The 23,554-nt window shown below is 43.5% G+C and overlaps 1 protein-coding gene across 2 annotated transcripts in view; it reads left to right on the forward strand.

Annotated features, from left to right (window-relative positions):
- The first annotated feature begins 251 nt into the window (after positions 1-251).
- Positions 252-23,554, forward strand: part of adamts18 (ADAM metallopeptidase with thrombospondin type 1 motif, 18) — a 170,365-nt gene continuing 147,062 nt past the window's right edge. For both annotated transcript variants that reach the window (XM_079664757.1, XM_079664760.1), the window contains exon 1: positions 252-1,220. In XM_079664757.1, coding sequence (XP_079520883.1) covers positions 309-1,220 — 912 coding nt within the window. In that variant the 5' untranslated portion in view covers positions 252-308. The remainder of the gene's footprint in view (positions 1,221-23,554) is intronic.

A 23,554-nucleotide genomic window follows, 5' to 3' on the forward strand; every position in this document is an offset into this window, starting at 1 on the left:
TTTAAAAAGCCCAGCTTTATGACACTCATAATGACATTATAATTGCATAAAACAAAACCCTGGTTAAAGAAAAATAAAAAGAGAATAAAATAAAATAAAAAAAATATGTACTTATTCATCATTCTTTGCAGTTTCCTCTCTAATCCTCTGAAGTATCTTCTTTAAGCGAGCCTTCTCTGGGCCGCTGAAGAAAGGTTCCCCTAAGGCAGGGGTGTCCAAAGTACGGCCCGCAGGCCAACTGCGGCCCGGGATCCATTTTTTATTGGCCCGCAGCAAATTATAAAAATAGAATAGAATGTGGCCCACACATGAAACTTGCACTTGACTGTATTGTAGTTCTTAGTTTGACCAGTAGGTGGAGCTACTCACTAGCTGCAGTCCTAATGCAGCTTCTTCACAAAAAAAAGTTTCAAATAAAAAAAATCTGCGACGACAAAATGGCAGAACCAAAGAAACGCAAGATAGCAAGTGAATGCAGAAAATTTCAAACACAGTGGGAAAATGAATATTTCTTCAAAGAAGTCAGGGGGAAATTTGTCTGTTTGATTTGCAATGAAACGGTTGCAGTGATGAAAGAGTACAATGTACGACGACACTACGAAACCAAGCATCCGACCTTCACGTCCTACACTGCTGCTGAGCAAGAGGAGAAAGTCAAGCAAATGGTAGCTAACCTGCAGGCTCAACAACAGTACTTTTACCGTGCTAACAAAACACAAGAAAATGCTACAATAGCTAGCTATGAGGTAGCTCAACTCATAGCGCGCCACGGGAAAGCTTTCTCAGACGGTGACTTCGTTAAACAGTGCCTCATTAAAGTCGCTGGAATAATGTGCCCGGAAAAGATGCAGGAATTCAACAACGTGAGCATGTCCAGAAACACAATTGTGCGGCGAATCGAAGACTTGTCAGCTAACATACAAAATCAAGTGTCACATAAAGCTTGTGCTTTTGATTTTTACTCGATTGCATGTGCTGAAAGCACAGATGCCACAGACACCGCACAACTGTTATTTTTTTTGCGGGGAGTTGACGATAACTTTTGCATTACGGAGGAGCTGCTTGATCTTCGGAGTCTAAAGGGCACAACAACGGGTAAGGACATTTTTGAAGCCGTGTCAGGTGCAATTAACAAGATGCAACTTAAATGGGACAAGCTGTGTGGAGTTGCAACGGACGGGGCTCCCGCTATGACAGGCGAGCGCAAAGGAATTGTCACGGTGCGTGAAACAAGCAGGACCCAAATGCAGATATAAACTGAACTTCCTTTATTTCAAGGCTATGATATATATGTACTATGACAAACAGAACACTCACCGCAGAACTAGTCAGGGAACAAGACGAACCGACCAAGACAGACAGACAACCCAGAACTTAAATACACACAAGACTAAATCACACAACAAGACACAGGTGAGGAGGGAGGAGAAAACACAGGGGCCCAGGTGAACATAATCAGACAATTAGACACACCAGGGAAACTAATGACAAGAGGAAAACAGAGGGAAAAGGACCAGACAATAACCCAAAGGAAAACATGACATGGAAAACAGCAAAAACACCCAAACCTACAAAACTATAAACGTGACATAACATGAGAATCGTGACATAACCCCCCCCTCAAGGGACGGATTCTAGACGTCCCAAAAAAACAAAAATCCAGCAGGGTGGTTGGAGGGGGTCTGGAGGACGGGTCTCGGGCGAACGGCCCGGGGGCAAGGCAGAGTTAAAAAAAGGGGAATTCGGGCGGACGGCCCGGGGGCAAGGCAGAGTTCAAAAAGGGGAATTCGGGCGGACGGCCCGGGGGCAAGGCAGAGTCCATGGAGGGAATCTCGGGCGGATGGCCCGGGGGCAAGGCAGAGTCCGAGGAGGGGTGAAGACCAGACAGCTCCGGAGGCCGGTCAGGAGCCGGTGTCGGCAAGATCCCCCATGGAAGAGGACACAGGACCGGCAGGACCCCCGGCAGGAGAGCAGTCGGCGGAATCCCCAACGCGACAGGACATGGAGTTGGCAGGATCCCCAGCGGAAGAGTAGTCGGCGGGACCTCCAACGTGGCAAGACATGGAGTTGGCAGGACCCCCGGCAGAAGAGCAGTCTGCGGGACCTCCAACGGCTCAGGACATGGGGTTGGCAGGACCCCCGGCAGAAGAGTAGTCTGCGGGACCTCCAACGGGACACGACATGGAGTTGGCAGGCCCCCCGGCAGAAGAGTAGTCTGCGGGACCTCCAACAGCACAGGACCTGGGGTTGGCAGGACCCCCGGCAGAAGAGCAGTCTGCGGGACCTCCAACGGCTCAGGACATGGGGTTGGCAGGACCCCCGGCAGAAGAGTAGTCTGCGGGACCTCCAACGGGACCAGACATGGAGTTGGCAGGACCCCCGGCAGAAGAGTAGTCTGCGGGATCCCCAACGCGACAGGACATGGAGTTGGCAGGACCCCCAGCGGAAGAGCAGTCGGCGGGACCTCCAACGTGACAAGACATGGAGTTGACAGGACCCCCGGCAAAAAAGCAGTCTGCGGGACCTCCAACGGGACACGACATGGAGTTGGCAGGCCCCCCGGCAGAAGAGTAGTCTGCGGGACCTCCAACGGCTCAGGACATGGGGTTGGCAGGACCCCCGGCAGAAGAGTAGTCTGCGGGACCTCCAACGTGACAAGACATGGAGTTGGCAGGACCCCCGGCAGAAGAGTAGTCTGCGGGACCTCCAATGGCACAGGACATCGGGTTGGCAGGACCCCTGGCAGAAAGGCAGTCTGCGGGACCTCCAACGACACTTCAGTGGGTTGGTTCGCCAACAGAACACGGGGAGCTGGCGTCGGACGGACAGCCAACCGGAGACGAGGTGCTGGAGTCGGCCGGTACGCCGACAGGACTCGGGGAGCTGGCGTCGGACGGACAGCCAACCGGAGACGAGGTGCTGGAGTCGGCCGGTACGCCGACAGGACTCGGGGAGCTGGCGTCGGACAGACAGCCAACCGGAGACGAGGTGCTGGAGTCGGCCGGTACGCCGACAGGACTCGAGGAGCTGGTGTCGGCCGATGAGTCAGCAGGTGACGAGGAGCCGGAGTCGGGGCCATGGTTACTGGAGCCGGCACTGAAGCCGGGACCTTGGCTGTAAGGTCCGGTTCTGGAGCCGGAAACATGGCTGTAAGGTTCGGTTCTGGAGCCGGAAACATGGCTGTAAGGTCCGGTTCTGGAGCCGGAAACATGGCTCTTGGGGCTTGAGCTGCTAGCTTGGCCTTGCGACTCCTCCTCTTAGCAGCCGCCTGAATACTCCGTGGACCTCCATAAGCCAGACGAGTTCCAGAATATGACTCCTGGACAGGAGCAGGAACTGGGGCAGAAGCACGGGTTGACTTCAGACGGAACCCACCAAGGCGTATGGTGCCAGGTTGGGAATTGGGAGACATGGAGCTAGCATGCCTGGGGCTAGCAGGCCGGGAATCACACACAGGGAGGATCTTTGAAATCCAGCCAGGTAAGAACTTCACCATACCTGGTTTCTCTCTAGCCATCTGGCGCGCCTCCGACAACACAGCCTCCCGCTGCTGAACTCCGGGTGCTCTCTTCCATCGATCCGAGCAGTTAGCCAAAAAAAAGGAAACATTTAATAATTCCGACTCGAACGGATCTGCTGGGCCCATTTTTCAGGTCGGTTCGTACTGTCACGATTTGTGAAACAAGAAGGACCCAAATGCAGATATAAACTGAACTTCCTTTATTTCAAGGCTATGAGATATATGTACAATGACAAAAACAGAACACTCACCGCAGAACTAGTCAGGGAACAAGACGAACCGACCAAGACAGACAGACAACCCAGAACTTAAATACACACAAGACTCAATCACACAACAAGACACAGGTGAGGAGGGAGGAGAAAACACAGGGGCCCAGGTGAACATAATCAGACAATTAGACACACCAGGGAAACTAATGACAAGAGGAAAACACAGGGAAAAGGACCAGACAATAACCCAAAGGAAAACATGACATGGAAAACAGCAAAAACACCCAAACCTACAAAACTATAAACGTGACATAACATGAGAATCGTGACAGGAATGGCATCTATGGTGTGCGCCAAGGTGCGAGAGAGTGGAGGCGAGGCTGTAAAATTGCACTGTATCATCCACCAAGAAGCTCTCTGTGCCAAGACAGTCCAGCTTGGCGATGTGATGACCACAGTTGTGAAAACTGTCAACATAATTCGAGCACGAGGGCTCTACCACAGAGAATTTCAAGCTTTCCTATCTGATGTCGATGCTGAATACGGGGACGTACTCTATCATTGTGATGTGCGCTGGCTTAGTCGCGGCTCCGTGCTGAAGCGGTTTTATTCCCTGAGATCAGAAATTGACCAGTTTTTGAAAGAGAAGGACCGACCTCTTCATGAACTGAGTGATCCTCTATGGTTGGCAGACCTGGCCTTTCTAGTTGATCTTACTGGTCATCTTAACTCACTGAACAAGAGCCTCACAACTACGCAACTTCAACCTTGCGCACTTCCCTACGCTGTCCGAAATCAAATGTGCTCATCCAAAGGCCGACCTCTCTGCTAAAAAGGGGAAATATGTGTCTGTGATCACAACTCTTATGACAGAATTCAATCAGCGCTTCCAAGATTTTTCTTTCATTGAGAAAGAAATCAAGCTGTTCTCAACTCCCTTCCTGATGGATGCAGAAGAAGTGGAAGAGAGTCTGCAATTAGAACTCATCGAAATGTAGTGTGATGATTCTCTGAAGAATCAACATCAGCTCCTCTCCCTACCCGACTTCTACCAGAGCTTGGAAAAGGCCAAGTTTCCTCTGATGCAACGCCACGCAAAAAGAATGACGAGTCTGTTTGGCACAACATACATATGCGAGCAAACATTTTCTCTGTTAACTCTGAACAAAAGCAGATTGAGAACCAAAATGACCGACAGCCATCTCTGTGATGTCCTTCGCATCTCAACCACCAAACTTACTCCTGACCTGCCAGCCATCCTTCAGTCCAGAGCGCAGCATCACTGCTCCTATTAAGTGCAACGCTGTTCCCATTGTAGGTGAGTTAAAATATATTACACAGTATTCATGTGTTCAAAAGCCCAATTACTTAATAAATTCAGTCAATTAAAGTTGATAACATTTTTCTAAAAAACGTTAGCTGATGTGTTAACAACCGCAATAAATTGTTTGCATAACTAGGTTAAATAAAGCCTACCCTTTCCCTTGTCCTGTTATTTTTCCCTCTTTATACAGGGCTGTGAAGGGGGTCCCCATCCTGACAAAGAAGCAATCTGAGGCTGCAGTTTTGAGAATGAGCTGCCAACCCTTTTTGTAAAAAAAATTAAAACCCATACATAGAAAGATGTGATGTATAAAGTTTTTTCTTTAAGTATAATAAATTATCAAGAATAATTTACCTACATTTGATTGATTTTATTTGAAAATAGATAAATGAATACCCATACATAGAAAGATGTGATGTATAAAGTTTTTTCTTTAAGTATAATAAATTATCAAGAATGATTTACCTACATTTGATTGATTGATTTTTATTACTGTTAATACACTAGAGGTGAGGCGATATACTTTAACTTTAGTGAGTGGCCCAACCTTTCGCATATTTTTCTGTATGTGGCCCTCAGTGAAAAAAGTTTGGACACCCCTGCCCTAAGGCTTCTTTGCGCCGCATGAGAACCATGGCAGTATTGTGAAAAATCTGCAAATCAGCAAAAAAGTTCTCTAACTTCACCCCTCTCCACCCCTTAGTTTCCGCCAGAAAGGATCTGATCCTCTGGAAAGAGTACTCCTCTCCCTTTGCTACCTCAACCATATCAAAGAATGACTCACTGTCACTGTCATCTGAGTCCTCTGAGTCCTCTGAGACTCCCTCTGGCTGAGAGGAGGAACACAGCGACTCCTTCTTTGATACCTTCCCTTTTTGTGCCACACTTCCTTTGCTCACTTGTTCGTTTTTCCTTTTAACAGGTAACCTTAATAAATCGTCATCCATTACCACATCCCCCAGAACAGACTCAGCCACTCTGGCTGCAGTGTGCTCAGTATCTGCTTCCTGCGTGACCTGAGTGTCCGTATGTGTGATACTGTGTGTACCGGCTGCCTGTGTGCTTTCTACGCGTGAAACCGTTGGCTCTGCCACGGACCGACTGACCGGCGGTTCCACCACCGGCGTTTCCCGGCGCGGGCCCGGCCTCGGACAAGGCAACCGGCAGCGGCTCCGCCGCGGACACCGTCGGTCCCGCTGCAAGCACGGACACAGCGGGCGCGTCACCCGCCCTCTCCGGCACGCGCGGATCAGGTGTCCTGCCACTCCACAACCAAAACATTTGAAGATGTCAGACGTAACTATACAGTATACACAAAATCATCAATTTTGAACGTGAGAACCAGATTCAGATCCTCTTCATCATTCTTCAGCACCATAAGCACCTGTCTCCTAAAAGACACAACGTGCTTGAGGTGCGGGGATTTACAGCCCAGGGGGATCAACTTAATGGGAGACGCAAGCTGCCCGTGTCGAGCCAGCTCTCTCTCCAACAACTCGTTTCTCAGAAACGGGGGCACATTAGAGATGATGACTTTTTTAGCTGGAGTGACAAGGGGTAGAACGGGTAACAGCATCCCTTTAATCACTAGCCCACTCTCCACCAGCTGGTTAGCTTTCTCACTGCAGTCTAAAAATATGACCACTGCACTATTCATGCGGGAGGCAGATTTGACTCTGCCATATCCCACCACAGCCCCCGGAACCAGACCACACTCCTCCACCGACACACCGACAGGTGGAGAGAGCTTGGTGGCGTGTTGGCGAGTCAGCTTCTCTAACCCAGCGCAGCTACCACGGAACGCCATGCCGGGCGGGCGGCGTGACTGCAGCTACAGCCGCTAGACAAACAATTAGGCAAACAATTCACCAGTGCAACTAAACAAAACCACCAACAAAACACAAATTCGGTGAAGTGATGCACAAAGACATCAACTATAACCCACAGAAAAGTGAATTGTTAACAATGGTTTGAAAAGTTGCAAACTTTAAACAAAAGCTCTCCGCTACACCAGTCCACTCACAACGAGAGAGAGAGAGAGAGAGAGAGAGAGAGAGAGAGAGAGAGAGAGAGAGAGAGAGAGAGAGAGAGAGAGAGAGAGAGACCGTGTTGTAAGCATCTGGTTAGCTAGCTGCACTAACGGACATAAGGAGCTGTTTGTTCCACAACAAGTTGGAGGAGAGTCCTCTCCTGACCGACTGAGAGACTCTCTGAGGGTTTAGATAGTTATCTCAGTGGGTCTTAAACGGTTTGGTCACAAATTATTCAAAAGATTATTTCCGCGGCACACCTTCATATGATCATTATCGTTATAAAAAAAACAAGAGAATAAAGGAAAAACAGTTACGAAATACTATACAGATGTAGCGATTCATTTCAGACAGTTTGAAACGCGAGGGCCGTGATTGGTACGTGATCTGCACTCGCTCAAGGGAAAACCTCCAGCTTGACTTGAGACCGCCCCCGTGATAGATAAATGTAATTATAATGAAGCCAGCTGCAATGGATCATTGATCCACCAGGAGGTGCAGTGGGGTTCCACACTGGAGCTCATGTGAAATAAAGTCAGATACAGTACGCTGGATGTACAGCGGAACTTTGTTAAGATCCATATGTCACGGATTTCATACTACTGTGCTAAATAAGAGACATGTAATCATTTACAAAACATCACCATGTTGTTATTTAACAAAATAATGTTGTTTAGTCGAAAAAAACGAACAGGAGGAAATGCAGCCCGGCTCTCGATTTTTAATCCTAATTTAATCATCATCTTCACCACGATCATTTATGTTTATGTTCACCGAATTGACATGAAATCACTGACACATATGAATATACTGTATTCAACTTCATTAAAACGTTATTAACGTGCCTAAACTCAGTAATTCACTAAAAATATGTATATTTTAAAGGAGCCTCGTCGGCAGATCAGGATCCCAAAGTGTAGCGGAGGGATCCTCATCTGCATGACGGGTGCTATTTTCCCCATAAGGAACAAGTCGCTGCAAATTATCCCGCTTATTACATGGCCACATTCTCAACAAAGTAAAACATGACTCCCAGTATTAATTTAAATGCTTTTATGGATTTAGAAAATGTTTTTATTGATTTAAAAAATAGTTGTATGTATTGATTTAAATTGACATGCATCCGCTAAGAAAAACAGTCCGTTGTCACAGTTTTTTAAACAGTCTGAATGAAACGGCAGCTCTCAGCTGTGTATTTACACAACTAATGGCCCATCAACCAAAGCTCTCTCCCCCCCCTTCCCCCCTGATCTTTCTTCTCCAGCAGCTAAATTAACTGTAGGTTACTCTGAGTGACCATAGACTGTATGTGACAAGCTTACAGTTAGTGACGTAACAACACCATAAAAGCTGGTGGGTTGAAAGCAATACGGGAGGTAAAAATAACTAGAATAATTATGATTTATTTATTGGGGACTTTTATGTTTTTAGGTATAAAATCTTATGTAATTCAGGCTTATAGTTCACCCTTCTCTAAAAGCCTTCAACAATGACAATATTCATAGTAATTTAATAAATCCTTCCAACACACATTGTAAAAAATAGCCTACTGTAAGTTAAAAAATCATTCCAATATGTACATCTTCTGATGTAACAACAATAACATTATAAATAGTAACATAGCTGAACATGGTATTGCACATTTAGCTTTGAGTGTTACTGACCTGAGATGTTTTTATTACATGAATTAAGGTGACTGAGGGTTTTTAACTTACAGGGATGCAAACTCATCAGGTATGAAAAAGGTGACAAGGATCCGAGCCCCCGGCTCCCCCACCCCACGGAATATCGGCTTTAAAATGAGGAATAACAGAGGATTTTAGCAGAACAACTAAAGCAGCAGTGTTAATAATAACAGAAACGCCAAAGAGTCACATCTAATAGAAATATATAAAAGCATTTATTTTAAATTGTGTAGCAGTCAGTTTATAATTTTGGCAGCACTGTTGAGCATTTTGAAAATGTATTTTCATGCCTCTGTGCAAGGCTTAAGTCTTTTTATCTTTATAGCCACATGGTGTAAAGTAACTAAGTTCATAAACTCAACAAGTACTATACTTGGACACAATTTTGAGATACTTGTACTTTATTTAAGTATTTCAATGTTTTGCTACTTTGTTCTTCTACCCCACTACAGTTCAGAGGTAGCCTACATGGTGTACTTCTACTCCCCTACATGTATTTCATACCTTTAGTTACTTTACAGATGTGGATGAATGATGTGAAATATAATCAAGTGTTAAATCAGACTTTAGTTCCACCTGGAGTAAATCCACAAGCTACCCTTTAGTATACAAAGTAATTCAAACTAGCTGCACCTTTACCAGCTTTGAGAACACTTTCATGATCAATCATTATAAAACATATCATATATATTATTCTTTAAAGGACCAATCTGCACAATGACTACTTTTATTGTCGCTACTTTCACTATATTTTGATGAGAATACTTTTCTACTTTTACTTGAGGAATATTTTGAATGGAGGACTTTTACTGTAACAGAGTATTCCTACACTCTGGTACTTCTACTTTTACTCAAGTACAAGATCTGAGTACTTTTACCTTTACTCAAGTACAAGACCTGAGTACTTCTACTTTTACTCTTGTACAAGATCTGTGTGCTTCTACTTTTACTCAAGTACAAGATCTGTGTGCTTCTACTTTTACTCTAGTACAAGATCTGAGTACTTCTACTTTTACTCAAGTACAAGATCTGAGTACTTCTACTTTTACTCTAGTACAAGATCTGAGTACTTCTACTTTTACTCAAGTACAAGATCTGAGTACTTCTACTTTTATTCTAGTACAAGATCTGAGTACTTCTACTTTTACTCAAGTACAATATATATATACTTATACCACCTCTGTTTATAGCCTATGAAAAAAACTATTAGAAATAGATGCTAGCTAGCTAGCTCAACGATTCCTTAAATAATATTGCCACAGAAAAACTTTTCAGTTCACATCACGCTCTGCCGCTCCGACAGGGAGCTCTGCTGCTCCGATAGGGAGCTCTGCTCTGAACACCTGAACAGCCCGTTCTAACAGCTGTTCACCAGCGGTCCAGTCTGTGCCACAGTGACTCCGGACGCACAGTTAATATTAAAGAAACGCACCCGTAGGTAATGTAGCTGCTGAATGTAGACCATCATCTGGGAGCAGCAGAGCCTTATTATACATCCATGAGTAGAGCCGACAGGCAGGAAGACTCGAGCACACAGCTCGCACTTCATTATAATATATAAAAAAAGAGCACCATGCGTGTCATGATGGCACATAACAGCTCACGGCCGCAGATTACTCCGGGTCCCAGACCCCCCCATACCCCAAAAATATTTTTATTGCAGATCTACATGAATCACACAAACTACTTATTTTGGATTCAAAACGGCGAATTTCGCCGAAAGGTGATAAGTTTGCATCACTGAACATAGACAGAGCACAACTGAAACATAACATCTGAGATGTAACAACATAATACACTTTTTGGGGATGCTTGGGATGTGAGGAGTGAGGGACACGGCTTAGAACGGGCGTGTCGCCTGGCAGGACAGGAGAGTGTGTGCACCAGTCTGCCTTGATCTATGAATTCATGTCCATGACACTCACTGCCGCCCACAGCTGTTTTATAGAAGGAAAACCTCCTTCACTTCATGAAAGTGTTTTAACCACACACACCTCTACACACACATGACGGGTGTTACTTTCCCCATAAGGAACAAGTCGCTGCAAATTATCCCGCTTATTACATGGCCACATTCTCAAAAAAGTAACGACATGACTCCCAATATTAATTTAAATGCTTTTATGGATTTAGAAAATGTTTTTATTGATTTAAAAAATAGTTGTATGTATTGATTTAAATTGACATGCATCCGCTAAGAAAAATAGTCCGTTGTAACAGTTTTTTAAACAGTCTGAATGAAACGGCAGCTCTCAGCTGTGTATTTACACAACTAATGGCCCATCAACCACAGCTCTCTCCCCCCCTCCCCCCCGGATCTTTTTTCTCCAGCAGCTAAATTAACGGTAGGTTACTCTGAGTGACAAGCTTACAATTAGACACAACACTGTCATTGCAAGTGACCCTCAGTTAGTTGACTTTTATGTTCAACTGCTAAATTCGTTACTGATAAAAAAGGGCTTCTTCTGTACCTAATTACCTTAACACTAGAACCGCCAGAGGTTTTTGTATAGGCCTACCTAAACCCGTCAAATCCCGCTATTAGAATGCAATTTTTAACAACATAGGGTGCTACATAACACACTTTCAGGAAAAGTCACGGACTGGGAGACTTTCATATTTTATTGAAAAAAAGTTACATTGCACACACACAACACACATCACACAAATTGACCCGATTGGCGGTTCTAGTGTTAAATAAACTCACTAATTAATTAAACCAGTTCAATACGCATTATTCTTATCATTCTTTATGAGCGCAGAAATAGTCTTAAAATCAGATCTGTTTTTTAAATGAAATCTGACGGCAGGCAGTTAGCTCTGATCACCTATGATAAATGCGCCGCACCTAATCGCTAGCCATTCAGCCACAGACACTGTTCGAAATGGGGGGGAGCTAGGAGGAGTTTGGCTCCCCCGAAGAGGGAGGGAGCTCCCCTGAAGGCTGACTTTGAGATAAATAGGGGGAGCCCAAAACAATCGTGCATATTTGTGTCACACAGATTAGAAATGTTGAGTTTCTGTAAATAATAGTTCTTGAAATAAATAATAGTTATTGTTCATTACAGTTTCTGAATATTTGTTTTATATTTGTGAATATGTCTGGATGTTGCCATCTGTAAGTGGCGGCGCTGCATTCTTACTTACGTTGCTATGGTTACGGCGGTGATGCCGGCGTGGTATTTGAAATGTTCATATTGATATTTTGTTAACTCTGGCTTTGTAATAAAAAATATGGCAAAACGAAAACAGCCAAGCGTCACAGCTTTTGGATTCACAAGCAAAGAAGCGAAGGAGTCTAAAAATTACAACGTGAACGGAAAACAACTTTTAGTTGGCCGGCTGTAAGCGGCGTTAGGGTCGAGCTTGACAGCTCCACACCGAGGGAGAGGCCTGCCGATGCGGAGCCTGAAGACGCTTCAACAACGGCCACAGCCGCCGGCGTAGTGACACCGTCTGTAGTAGTAGCAGAGTGATTTTATAGCAATTGATCGAATCCGCGCTGCTGTGAGTTGAGTAAAGTTATAACGATATTGGCAGATTCGGATTTCACGGATCAATAACTGATGAACAAAACGTTATTCAGACACAAATGACGTCTCCTAAGTACCGTGGTAAGGTTGACAACTACAATCACATGTTGATAAAAAAAAAGGCAATATGCGCCGTCCTCCGAGCTGGACGCCTTAAATTGGTCTCTTTCCGCAGCCGGAGAAGAAACGAGTGCTCAGGGACCGTCTGCAAAGTGCAACACCGAAAAAAGAGAATACAATCATCTTCAATCACTTCACTATTATACAGTATATTTCTACCAAACTCACTACACACATCAATAGTCTCCTGTTGGTCAGACTACAGCAGAGAGTTTGAAAGAATGTGCTTTTGAATAATTTTGGGGAAGATTTATAATGTAAAATCTTCAATAAATATGGCATCATCTTCAATAATGTTACTATTATACAGTATATTTCTACCTAACTCACTACACACATCAATAGTCTTTTGGTGGTCAGACTACAGCAGAGAGTTTGGAAGAATATGGTTTGGTTTTGATTTCTTATATTGACAAATCCAATGGCTCCATCATAGAGATCAAATGTGATCTGAAAAACCTAGGAAATATGTAAACATAAGTGTTATTTTCTATAATATACAGGTGCAAAACAATAATTTCATTTACACAGTATTCATTTTTTATTTTTCTCAACAGGAACAAGAAAAAAAGGGAAGCTTATATTCTAAATCTATTTGTTAAAAACAACACAAATGTCTCCAAAAACTGCATGATTATAATAACGCTGGAAGTTGCCTGTAGACACAGTTCAGTCTCCTTTCTCAAGCCTACAGTACTAAAGGGATGCAAATACTTTGAATAATCAGTTTCACTCACCTTTTTTAGCTCTTGCCTGGCCATCTGCTCTTGTGTGCCGTCTAGGATTACACCCATGATCCAGGAGGTATAGACGGTTATTGAAAATGATGCCATGATTTTACATTATAAATATTCACCAAAATTATTCAAAACCATATTCTTCCAAACTCTCTGCTGTAGTCTGACCACCAGGAGACTATTGATGTGTGTAGTGAGTTTTGTATAAATATACTGTAAAATAGTAACGTTATTGAAGATGATGCCATATTTATTGAAGATTTTACATTATAAATATTCACCAAAATTATTCAAAAGCACATTCTTCCAAACTCTCTGCTGTAGTCTGACCAAAAGGAGACTATTGATGTGTGTGGTGAGTTTGGTAGTAATAAGCTTTATAATAGTGATTGAATATTATTGTATTATCTTTTTTCGGAGTTGCACTTTGCAGACGGTCCCTGAGCACTCATTTCTTCTCCGGCTGCGGATAGAGACCAAACGACGTAATGTTTCCAGTTTGGAGGACAGCACGTATTGGCTTTTTTTGATAAAAATGTAGTTCGTTGTCAACCTTACCACGGTACTGAGGAGACGTCATTTGTGTCTGAATAACGTTTTGTTCATGAGTTATTGATCCGTGAAATCTGAATCTGCCAATATCGTTCCAACTTTACTCAACTGCTGCTGCGCCAGTCAACAGAGCGTGCGTGTGATATATTTAGTAGCAGGATGTGCACTGAATAATAGGGCTCCCCGAAAGCAAATGGGTAATTCGAACACTGGCCACAGAGCTCCCTCTATACAAATCAAACTGTAGACGGTGTGAAAGCACCTATTGTTTTAAATAATGGTCGGAATGTGACCTGTGAGCCTTCTGAATTACTGTGGGACAGCACATTCTAAACTAAAATGTTCAATCAATAAAGTAACATCTTATCTTATCTTAATAATATCTTCATATTAATAATAATAATAAATCATACAGTATGTGTCCGAAAGGGAGCAGGAGGAAGCAAACACAAAAATATACAAAAAATATACTGCATATTAAAGCAAACGATTGTAAAGGTAAAAGTATGAGCATAACAAATAAAGAAGTGTAATGTAAACATTTACATTATTATGATTATTTAATATATAAAGACTATATATTATTGAATTACAAGATTATATATACTTTAGTTGATCTAAAATATTGATGTGTTCAAATGCTCTTCAAAACACAACCGAAAGTCCATGAAACTTGTCTTTCTGTATTTGTGAATGAAGCGCCATCTCCTGGTTAAAACCTGAAATTGAAAATCTGGCAACGCCCTCTTGGAAAATAGTGGGAGGGCTAAACATTCCTCTATACTGGTGTTAGGCAGGTCGTAGGCAGGAAGCTGTAAGATGGAGTCTGAAATGAAGTGCTAAATCTGTATGGCGGTAAAACAAGAATACAGTTTGAAAGGGGAGTGATTTGTAAAATAATAAGAAAAAGAACATCTGATTACAGTTGTGTTTCATATAGGTGTTGAGAGATGTATCCATAGATCTCTTAATGTTGCTCTCAAAGTGCACCAGATTGATGCTTTTAACTTCAATATTTAAAAAAGATCTTCCCAGGGGAGCATCCCCCCGGACCCCCCTAGGGGAGGTGAGGTCCGCTCCCCACTCGTAAAAAATAGCTGATTATCGAGCCTTCATTGTAACAGTCGCGGGTGTACTGTGTGTTTGCGTGTGGGGAGTGTTGCAGTAGAAAATTCCACTGTAGCGCCCCTGGTGCTCGCGCTTTTGTGCATGCTCTATAGTGCCCGTAATAGTGTTCACTGGAGTCTAGCACCTCACTCAAAATACCTTCCCGCACCTCTGATTGCCGGCGTGCTGTGGTCCATTGAATGTGAAACAGAGCGTTGAATGTGAAACACAGCGTTAATACTTACGCGCACGGCCCCCGTGAGAGTGGCCGCGGTGCGTTCAAGGACCCCCGCAGAGGAACGGTGGGTTACATTGTAACCCTAGTTCTACCTAGAGTGATGTGTGTGTGAAAAATGCATTCACTAAAAACGATTGCATTTATCCCAGAGTAAGAGTCATTTCTCTCCACAATTCCACATTTCCCCATAATGTCTCGTTGAAATCGGCAAGATCCGTTTCATAAAATGTTAACTGGGCACCCATTATGAGACACAATTCCCCACTCGCCGCCCCAGTTGTAACTCCGGTAAAGGAGGCAGCCAGCGGGCGCGCGTATGTGAGTGTGATTAACCGCAGAAAGTGCTGTCAAAGCGCTAGGCGGGTGCAGGGGCATTATGGCCGGCGTGTTGTTGTCAGAAAACACACCTCGCGTAGTGTAATTGCTCTGATTGATGCATTTCACCGTCTATGTGAAGACGGCATTATGACGGGGAGAGCGTGCTACGGTGCGTTCAGGGACCTCAGTAGAAAATCGGCCCTTTCTGTGTCAGCCCCCAATGAGCCAATCTTCCTTTTATGGAAGGTTTGGCGGCGGAGTGGGCCACCAGAGAGTGCTACAGCTTCTTAGCTGCGAGTGCGACTCCACAGCTGCTTGCAGGTCCCCTAACACAGTTTATGGGGAATGGAAGCTCAGCTGTGTAATGACAGAAGGGATGGACAGGACACTAAAACTGGGGTACTCACTCAAGTTTTGAAGCCTCCCTCCTCCATTCAGGGGCATGAGAACGCATCATGTATGTTGAAAAATGAATTTGAACTTTTCGATCCGTTACGATTATAAACTGAATCAATATAAAAATGAGCCCCATTAACTGAGTTTTAAACATCACTTTAAATGGAAGATCCTACGCCGGTACGCAGTCCTAAGCCGGTACGCAGTCCTAAGCCGGTACGCAGTCCTACACCGGTACGCAGTGTTTTATGAATCGGAAAATGTCTGTGCGTATTTATTTGCTTTGTCCTACATAAGCAACCTTCCCACGTGAATCCTACGCAAGGCTTTATAAATTAGGTCCCATGTCCTCGAGGCAAAAAAAGAGTCAAGACAAAGAGAATACGTCGCTAAAGCCTAACTACAGTTATGACGCATTTCCACTAAAGTGCGGAGTGCGGTTTAAGCGTGCCATGCCGTGCCATGCCGTGCCCGGCCCTTTTTTGGTTGCGTTTCCACTAGGCGTAGTTCCGGATAGCGGGTACTTTTTCAAAGTTTTCTGGCTCTCCAAAATCGAGGTTCTTTCCGGGCCAACAACCGGGCTGAGTATGCTAAACTAGTGGGAGAATCGCTGGCAACTACAACAAAATGAACATATTTGACCGTGATTTAATTGTAATACACGTTTCAAAATGATGCCGAAGTTACAACATACTGACACCGGTTAGTAAAAACCACAAATTAATGCTTTGAAAAGTCTGCAGACAAGACTGCAGGCAAAAAACCTTTTAAAATGTGTGTTTTCTGAATGGAGATCGGCTAAGCTAACGCAGTATATGCTCCGACCGTCCACACTCACAACACCGGCATAAAGACATAAATAAACCAGCGACTGTATTCGCCATGACACAGACAGTCTGTGGTTTGTACTTGTTTAACTTTTGTCTAGTTTCTGAACAGATATGAGGAGCTGTGAGCTCTGAGGGCTAACAGCTAACGGCTGATGTTGGTTTTGTGTTTCGCAATGAAGATGACGTCACGGTTCCGCCTACACTGCGTTACTATAGTTACTACCCCCTGGAAACGCAGCATAAATGGAGTATACCGTACTAAGCCGAGCGAGGCCCTGCAGTGGAAATGCGTCATTAGAGGGCTTCAGGAGAGAGTGTCGGCCAGCGTCAGCCAGGGAGGGAATCTTTATCCTCCAGCCTTCCTTTTATACCCCTGATTAGCTGGAGTTGGGAACACCTGGGCATAGGCGGAGCCAGGGGCAGATGCGCCTGTGCAATAAGGAGAGAGAACACAAAAGCACGTAACAATGGGGAACCAATGACACATGTTGCCTTTGTTGGATATGAAATAAAAAAGGATTTAGAAATTGACACACATCAATGTCTACAGCCCCATTGTATAATTAAGCAATCATACACGACAGGCGTACGGACCTTGGCGCAAGCTCCTCGGTCCTGCCGCAGTACTGTCGTACCAATAATGACGTTCAAGAACGGCCTCAAGTGTATGATTGCGATTCTATTACACAAACTATCATTGTAATCAACAATATCGTAAAATAATTTCATAATGTGGGCTAATTTGCTCCCAAACCTACGCTTTCTGCTTGAGTTAATCTCCGTCAGAAAGTAGTTCCTAGAAAGTAGTTCCCATGGTAACGATAGCCGATCAATCACTCCTGCTACCCCGCTTACAGTTATTGATATAATTATAGTAAATAATATATTATCAACCAATTTATTGAAAACAATTTATTGAAAACAATACTTGAATTAGGCTATTTAAATATCTGAGTAATCACTGTGTGGGATTAGCGGAACAAATCAAATCAGGCTGTCCATGGTGCTGAAACCTTTTGGGTTCAGAATGAAGGTGGATGTTCATGCTGCCATTAAAAGTGCAATTCTTGAAACAGCTCTCCATGAACTCCATGCCAGACTTTTTTGCAGGTGGTGCTGTGGTGTTCACGGATAGGACCGTTTGAGACCCACTGAGATAACTTAGACTAAAGTTAACTATCTAAACACTCAGAGAGTCCTTTAGCTCACCTGAGCCTCTCAGTCTGAGAGGAGAGCTCTCCTCCAGCTTGTTGTGGAACAAACAGCTCCGTATGTCCGTTAGTGCAGCTAGCTAACCAGATGCTAACAACACGGTCCCTGCTGCTGGCACCGGTCCCTCTCTCTCTCCCTCTGTCAAACTGTCACACACACTAAATGCGCTATTTCCGCACACACACAGAGCCGAGCTTTGAATAACACAAGCACACTTTTATTTCCATGCAACTCTCTGATTGGTCTGGTGTCTTGCCTCTGTTGCATTCACTGAACACGGGAAATTACAGTCCTGCCGTCCTTTCTAGTGTCTTGATGAGGTTCACGTAAAGCACGGTTAATGTATTATATTATTGAGGTAGAATTGTCCGGGGCTACAGAAAAAACATTCGGGGCAGGCCAAAATATAATTTGACCAACAATGTGGAATTTATTGGCTACATATTACACAGATTATGCACAGCGGGAGCAGCAATAACCATCAAATAATAATTCAGACAGGGGAGCTCCGCACCCCCTGCCTGCCGCTAGGGGGTGCTGCAACGCCCTCAGCACCCCCCTTCCCGCGCCCATGGCTCCACATCTTTCTGTTGTCTAGAGATGGAGCCCAGTAGCTGCGAAGTGATGACTCGTTTTTATGTCCGCTAACGGACATGATTTCTCTGGCCTCCAACCCTTCCTCCGCCAGCCGATGTATGCAGGTGCTTCTGACGCAATGGTTTGTGTAACGCGTAGCAGTGCCAGACTCTTCACTACACAAATCAAAATTAACTTTAAAATCTGACATTTCGTAGCTACCGATTTCCAACGAGAGACAATGTATAACAGTGTAACGGCTGTGTGTCGCTAAACTTCGCTATAGAAACCACACAATGTAGGCTCATGGAAATAGTTTCGGTAGGCTAGTGGCGTGTGTAGGCCACTGGATACTTTGTGATTAGGCACGTTCTATTTGATCGTTGTTTGATCGTGGAATCAAACACGCCTATTGACCAATCAGAGTTTGCTCAAACCTATGTGTTATAGAATAGATCATGAAACATTTGGACACTACTTATCAAATCCCACAGTCCAAATGAGATCTTTTTTTGAGCCAAGGTCGTGACAGCAATCATATCAATCAGTGTCTGTGGTGTAAAAAAGAAGAAGAGCCAAGCAGCAATTAGCCCATTTTACCGGCCATGACGGCTCCGCTATGGACCTGCGCTCTGTCACGTCCCCCCAGGAAGTGAGTGGGCCTGACTTGGCCTGCAGTAAGAGGGTGAGCTAAGGGGGTATTGGGGATGAGTGGACAATGGGCCTGACCATCGGAAGTCCCAGGATACAGGGCCAAGCCATTGGTCTTGCACTGATGGAGAGCCAACAAACAGTCGGCCATGTGTCATGTGAGTTTGGGGTGGAGGTTGATTTGGGGGAGAGAGGGGGGGCAGAGAGGAGTAGGGCATTGGCAGGCAGCTCATCCCAGATGGAGAGAGATGAGTGCTGCCAGTTGTCATGTTGTGTTTGTAGCATGCTGGAAAACACAGAACCGCATTAGTCTGGGGCTCCTGGCCAGACCTCATTATCCGATCAGCCCTGAAGTGACTCACTGAGGCAGACACTTTAATCTCTGTTTTAACTGTTACATCTTCATCGGTAGTTGTTTACCAAACGGGGGAGATTCACTGAAATATTTTCAAAAGACGTCCAAAAAGAATTACCCTCATAAGCTTTCAGCTGCTCTATACAGGAAGTACATGAAATCCCTTAAAAAGGAAGGGGGGAGAGACTTCGTTGCACTTGAATTACACCAGACATGAAACGATATGTTCATGATTCACGTTGCAGTTTACATTTCCCTAATCAATGCTAAACTTTTCAGCAATGATTGTCACCGTGATGGACCAACACAACAGTATCATGAATCTGACCTATCAGATGCCCATTTGATTTACATGTTTCTTGTTGAATTTTAACACTTTTACCCGTTCGAGCTGTAAACAAACAGAGTTTTGTTTCCAGACAATGTGTCTCACAAAACTACAACATACTGTGTATGTACCCTGAGGGTTTATGAAAATTATTGTTTGAATTCATCACCCCATTCAACATTTTTGCTTCTGTGGTGGATATTTTTTAAATGCAACACAATTTTACATTGGAGAATAAATTGTAACTATAACAAGAAAGCCAGCCAATGCAGGAAATTACAAATAAACAAGTCCAGTACAGACAAGGCCAGGTATACAGTATATTGGTACAAATACCTACTTGGCCTTGTATACACAGGAGGAGCCTAACTATTATTGTGGTCTTGCTTTCTTCTTCTGCCACATCTGTGAGCCGCTCTGCCACTCTAAACTCCTGTGCAACTGAACACCTCCATCCAATCAATGGAAGATTTGTGCTTCTGCTTTCTTTACTGTCAGCCAATGCATTTCACAAACAGCCAGCTGTCAGCGGCCAGGTTACTGATCCACATTTTATCACTGAGATAATACTTACAATTCTATATTTTCTATGAGGGTGTTGTGACAGGGTTACACATTATTAGTACATAATTCACCGTGTGATTAGTGTGTATTGCAGCCCGGACCCGTTAGTAAGGGTACCGGGGTTTTATGTAATTCATGCTAGCTTGTCAAACAGAGCAGGACATGTACTTGTCTTGTCTAGATTAATGGATAATAAAGTGTGGAGTTCTATACTGAACACACCGCCTCTGACTCCCTTTCACCGGTTCTACAGTGTACTGCAGGGATCACCAACTACATTTGTCTCAGGTACTGCGGACCGCATAAAGCAGACTCTTCACGCTAACGAAGGATCACTTCTAGGCAGGGTTGGGAGGATTACTTTGTAAATGTAATCAGTTACTGAATACTGAATACATGCTCTGAAAGTAATCAGAATACAGTTACGTGTCTTAAAAAAGTAACATATTCACATTACTTTTAGTATACTTTTGGAATACTTTCTTTTTCCATAACAGATGGGTATGTTTTGGTGAACAGGAGACACTTGTTTTACTGCTTTAATGGCTTATCAAGAACTCAAACACAAAATCTTGGTGTCATTCTGGACAGCTCATCTGCACCCCACATAAAAAACATCACCCGGACTGCATTCTTTGTACTATTAAAACCTTTCCTTAGAATATGTTATGAATTGTAAGATGTCCTTGGATGCTTTGAAAGGCGCCCCTAAATAGAATGAATTATCATTAGGGCCCGAGCACAGAGCGCTAGGACCCAACGGCGTCCTAGCACGAAGTGCGAGGAACCTATTGTTCTCCGTGGTATTATTATTAGGGCCTGAGCACGGAGCGCTAGGACCCAACGGCGTCCTAGCACGAAGTGCGAGGAACCTATTGTTCTCCGTGGTATTATTATTATTGTTATAAGGAATCATATTTCCTGTTTTTGAGGGCTTTAGGATGCTGAGAAAGTTGTATAATTTTGCACGGGCGCCAGGACCGGTAAAAATTGCAACATTCTGGAGTCAATGGGTTAAAATATTACAACGTGCTCGCTAGCGCCACCTATCAAAATCCCATTTCGGAATAAATGTACAAAGTTGCACCGTAACTCCGAATGACCTGACATTTTGCACACATATCCGGGTGGACCTGCTCTACAAATAATCCTCTTGGAACCCTAAGCTCCGCCTACATCTTTTAAAATTTAAATTAGCATAATGTTCAAAACAGTTAAATATTCACTTAAATTTCTATTTTCAGTTTTTCTACACCAAACTTTGTATACAGCATCGGTGGAGGGTCAGACACATTAGCGTAGAAAATGAGCATGTTGATAAATATTGTCGCCGTCAATCAAAACGTACTCGCAAAAAGGCGGGGCTTAGAAAGAAATGCTCATAACTCATCAGCCATGTTTCCAAACATCATATATTTTGGTAAATAGGTTTAGTCTGTCTTGGGAAATAGGCACACCAAAGCATTTTCATTTTGGACTATAGGGGGCGCCAAAAACACCACCAATTTTTAACTCAAGAGCGGATGGACTAATCTTTTTTTCTTTTTCTTTATACACATACTCTCGGGGTGACTATGAACTCAGATTTAAAGTGTCGCAACAAATTCAGAATGTGGGCGTGGCCTATACATTTTTTTTTATTGCGATAGCATAAAATGAGCTTCGGACGCAAAACTTGGGACACACGTCAGAGCCCACGACCTTTTCGTGAATGTAAAAAAAAAACGTAATTTTTCAAAGAAACTGCTCACTAGCGCCCCCTATTGTGTGGTAGTCACATATAGTTTCTCAGAACTTCCCGAATTGTGGCACAGACATTCCTCATAGAATTGCAGACATATTTGTAAATAGATTCCATTAGCCCCGCCCCCCAGGAAGTCGGCCATTTTGATAAATGTGCATTTTTCATGCATTTTAAGCACATTCTTGCGAACTCCTCCTAGGGGAATGATCGGAAAAATTCCAATGCAGGACAAGTTCAGCCCAGATCCAATGTGATGCTAAATTGCGAAGGAATAGTCGATCGCTTAAACGAGGACTTCGTAAGCGAACAGAGAACTTTCTATTTTTGACGATTTACATGTCACAAATGACTCCAAACGCTGTATACACATTTCTCTTATGATTGCGGACATATTTCAAATTGGCTTTTATAAGCCCCGCCCCTGACAAAGTCGGCCATTTTCCAAAATGTTCGTTTTTCATGCATTTTAAGCACATTCTTGCCAACTCCTCCTAGGGGAATGATCGGAACAATTTCAATTGAGGACACCTTCAGCCCCTATCTAATATGATGCTAAATTGAGAAGAACATTTTTGATAGCTCAATCGTGGAGGTCGTAAGCTAACAGCGAATACACCATTTTTGACGATTTACATGTCGCAAATTACTCCAAACAACTCGCATATAGTTTTTCTCAGCGCCGTATAGATAGAAGAGTTACGACAGCGGAAGTCCAAAAACAGTTATCGTCACGTGGTTCATGCAGACGAGAATCGTTCCCCGGAAGTTCATGGCGGGCAATGTGAATGCATTGATAACAGGAGATAGAACTTCGACTTTTGGTAATTATTAGTGAATAAAGGTTTTGATTTGCAATATTTATACAACAAATCGATATGTGTATGTATTTACATCAATATGTTTTAAAAAATAAAATAGAATTTGCTAATATTAAGTGATAATATTAGGATTAGTGTGAACAACTAGTTTACATGTTAGGCTAACTTGGTTAAAGAGCCTGTTGCTGTTTATTTATGGCTTTGAATTCTTTCAAACCAATATTATCTTCTTAAACTTGTATAGTAGTCAGGAGCATCACTTTCTAATGTTTATTGATATATTTAGAGGGAAGGGATCTAAAGGAATGCTTCAAAATTCAGATTAGATTAATTTCTACCATTTTCTTAAATTCATGGTAGTTTCAGTAATCCCATGGTAATTGAGGACACAAGTTATCTAAATGACTAATGTCATCTTTATGGCTTTCAGAAAGGACAGGAGACCGACAGGTGACTATCAAAGGACTAGCAGCAGCAGCAGCAGCAGCAGCAGCAGCATGATGATGATGTTAAATGTGTTGTTTTAGGAACATCCATTGCAAATACATGGAATTCAATAAACATTGAATAGCATATCATGCAGTTTGTCTGTGCCTTTTCCTCCGTGTTGTCCTGGTTTGCTGTGCTGCCTCCTAGTCGCCACCATGGTTTGCTGTGCTGCCTGGGGATGCTCAAATCGCTCTGAGAAAGGAGTACGAATGTAC

The sequence above is a fragment of the Notothenia rossii genome (genome assembly GCF_949606895.1).
Source record: "Notothenia rossii genome assembly, chromosome: 2".
Lineage (NCBI taxonomy): Eukaryota > Metazoa > Chordata > Actinopteri > Perciformes > Nototheniidae > Notothenia > Notothenia rossii.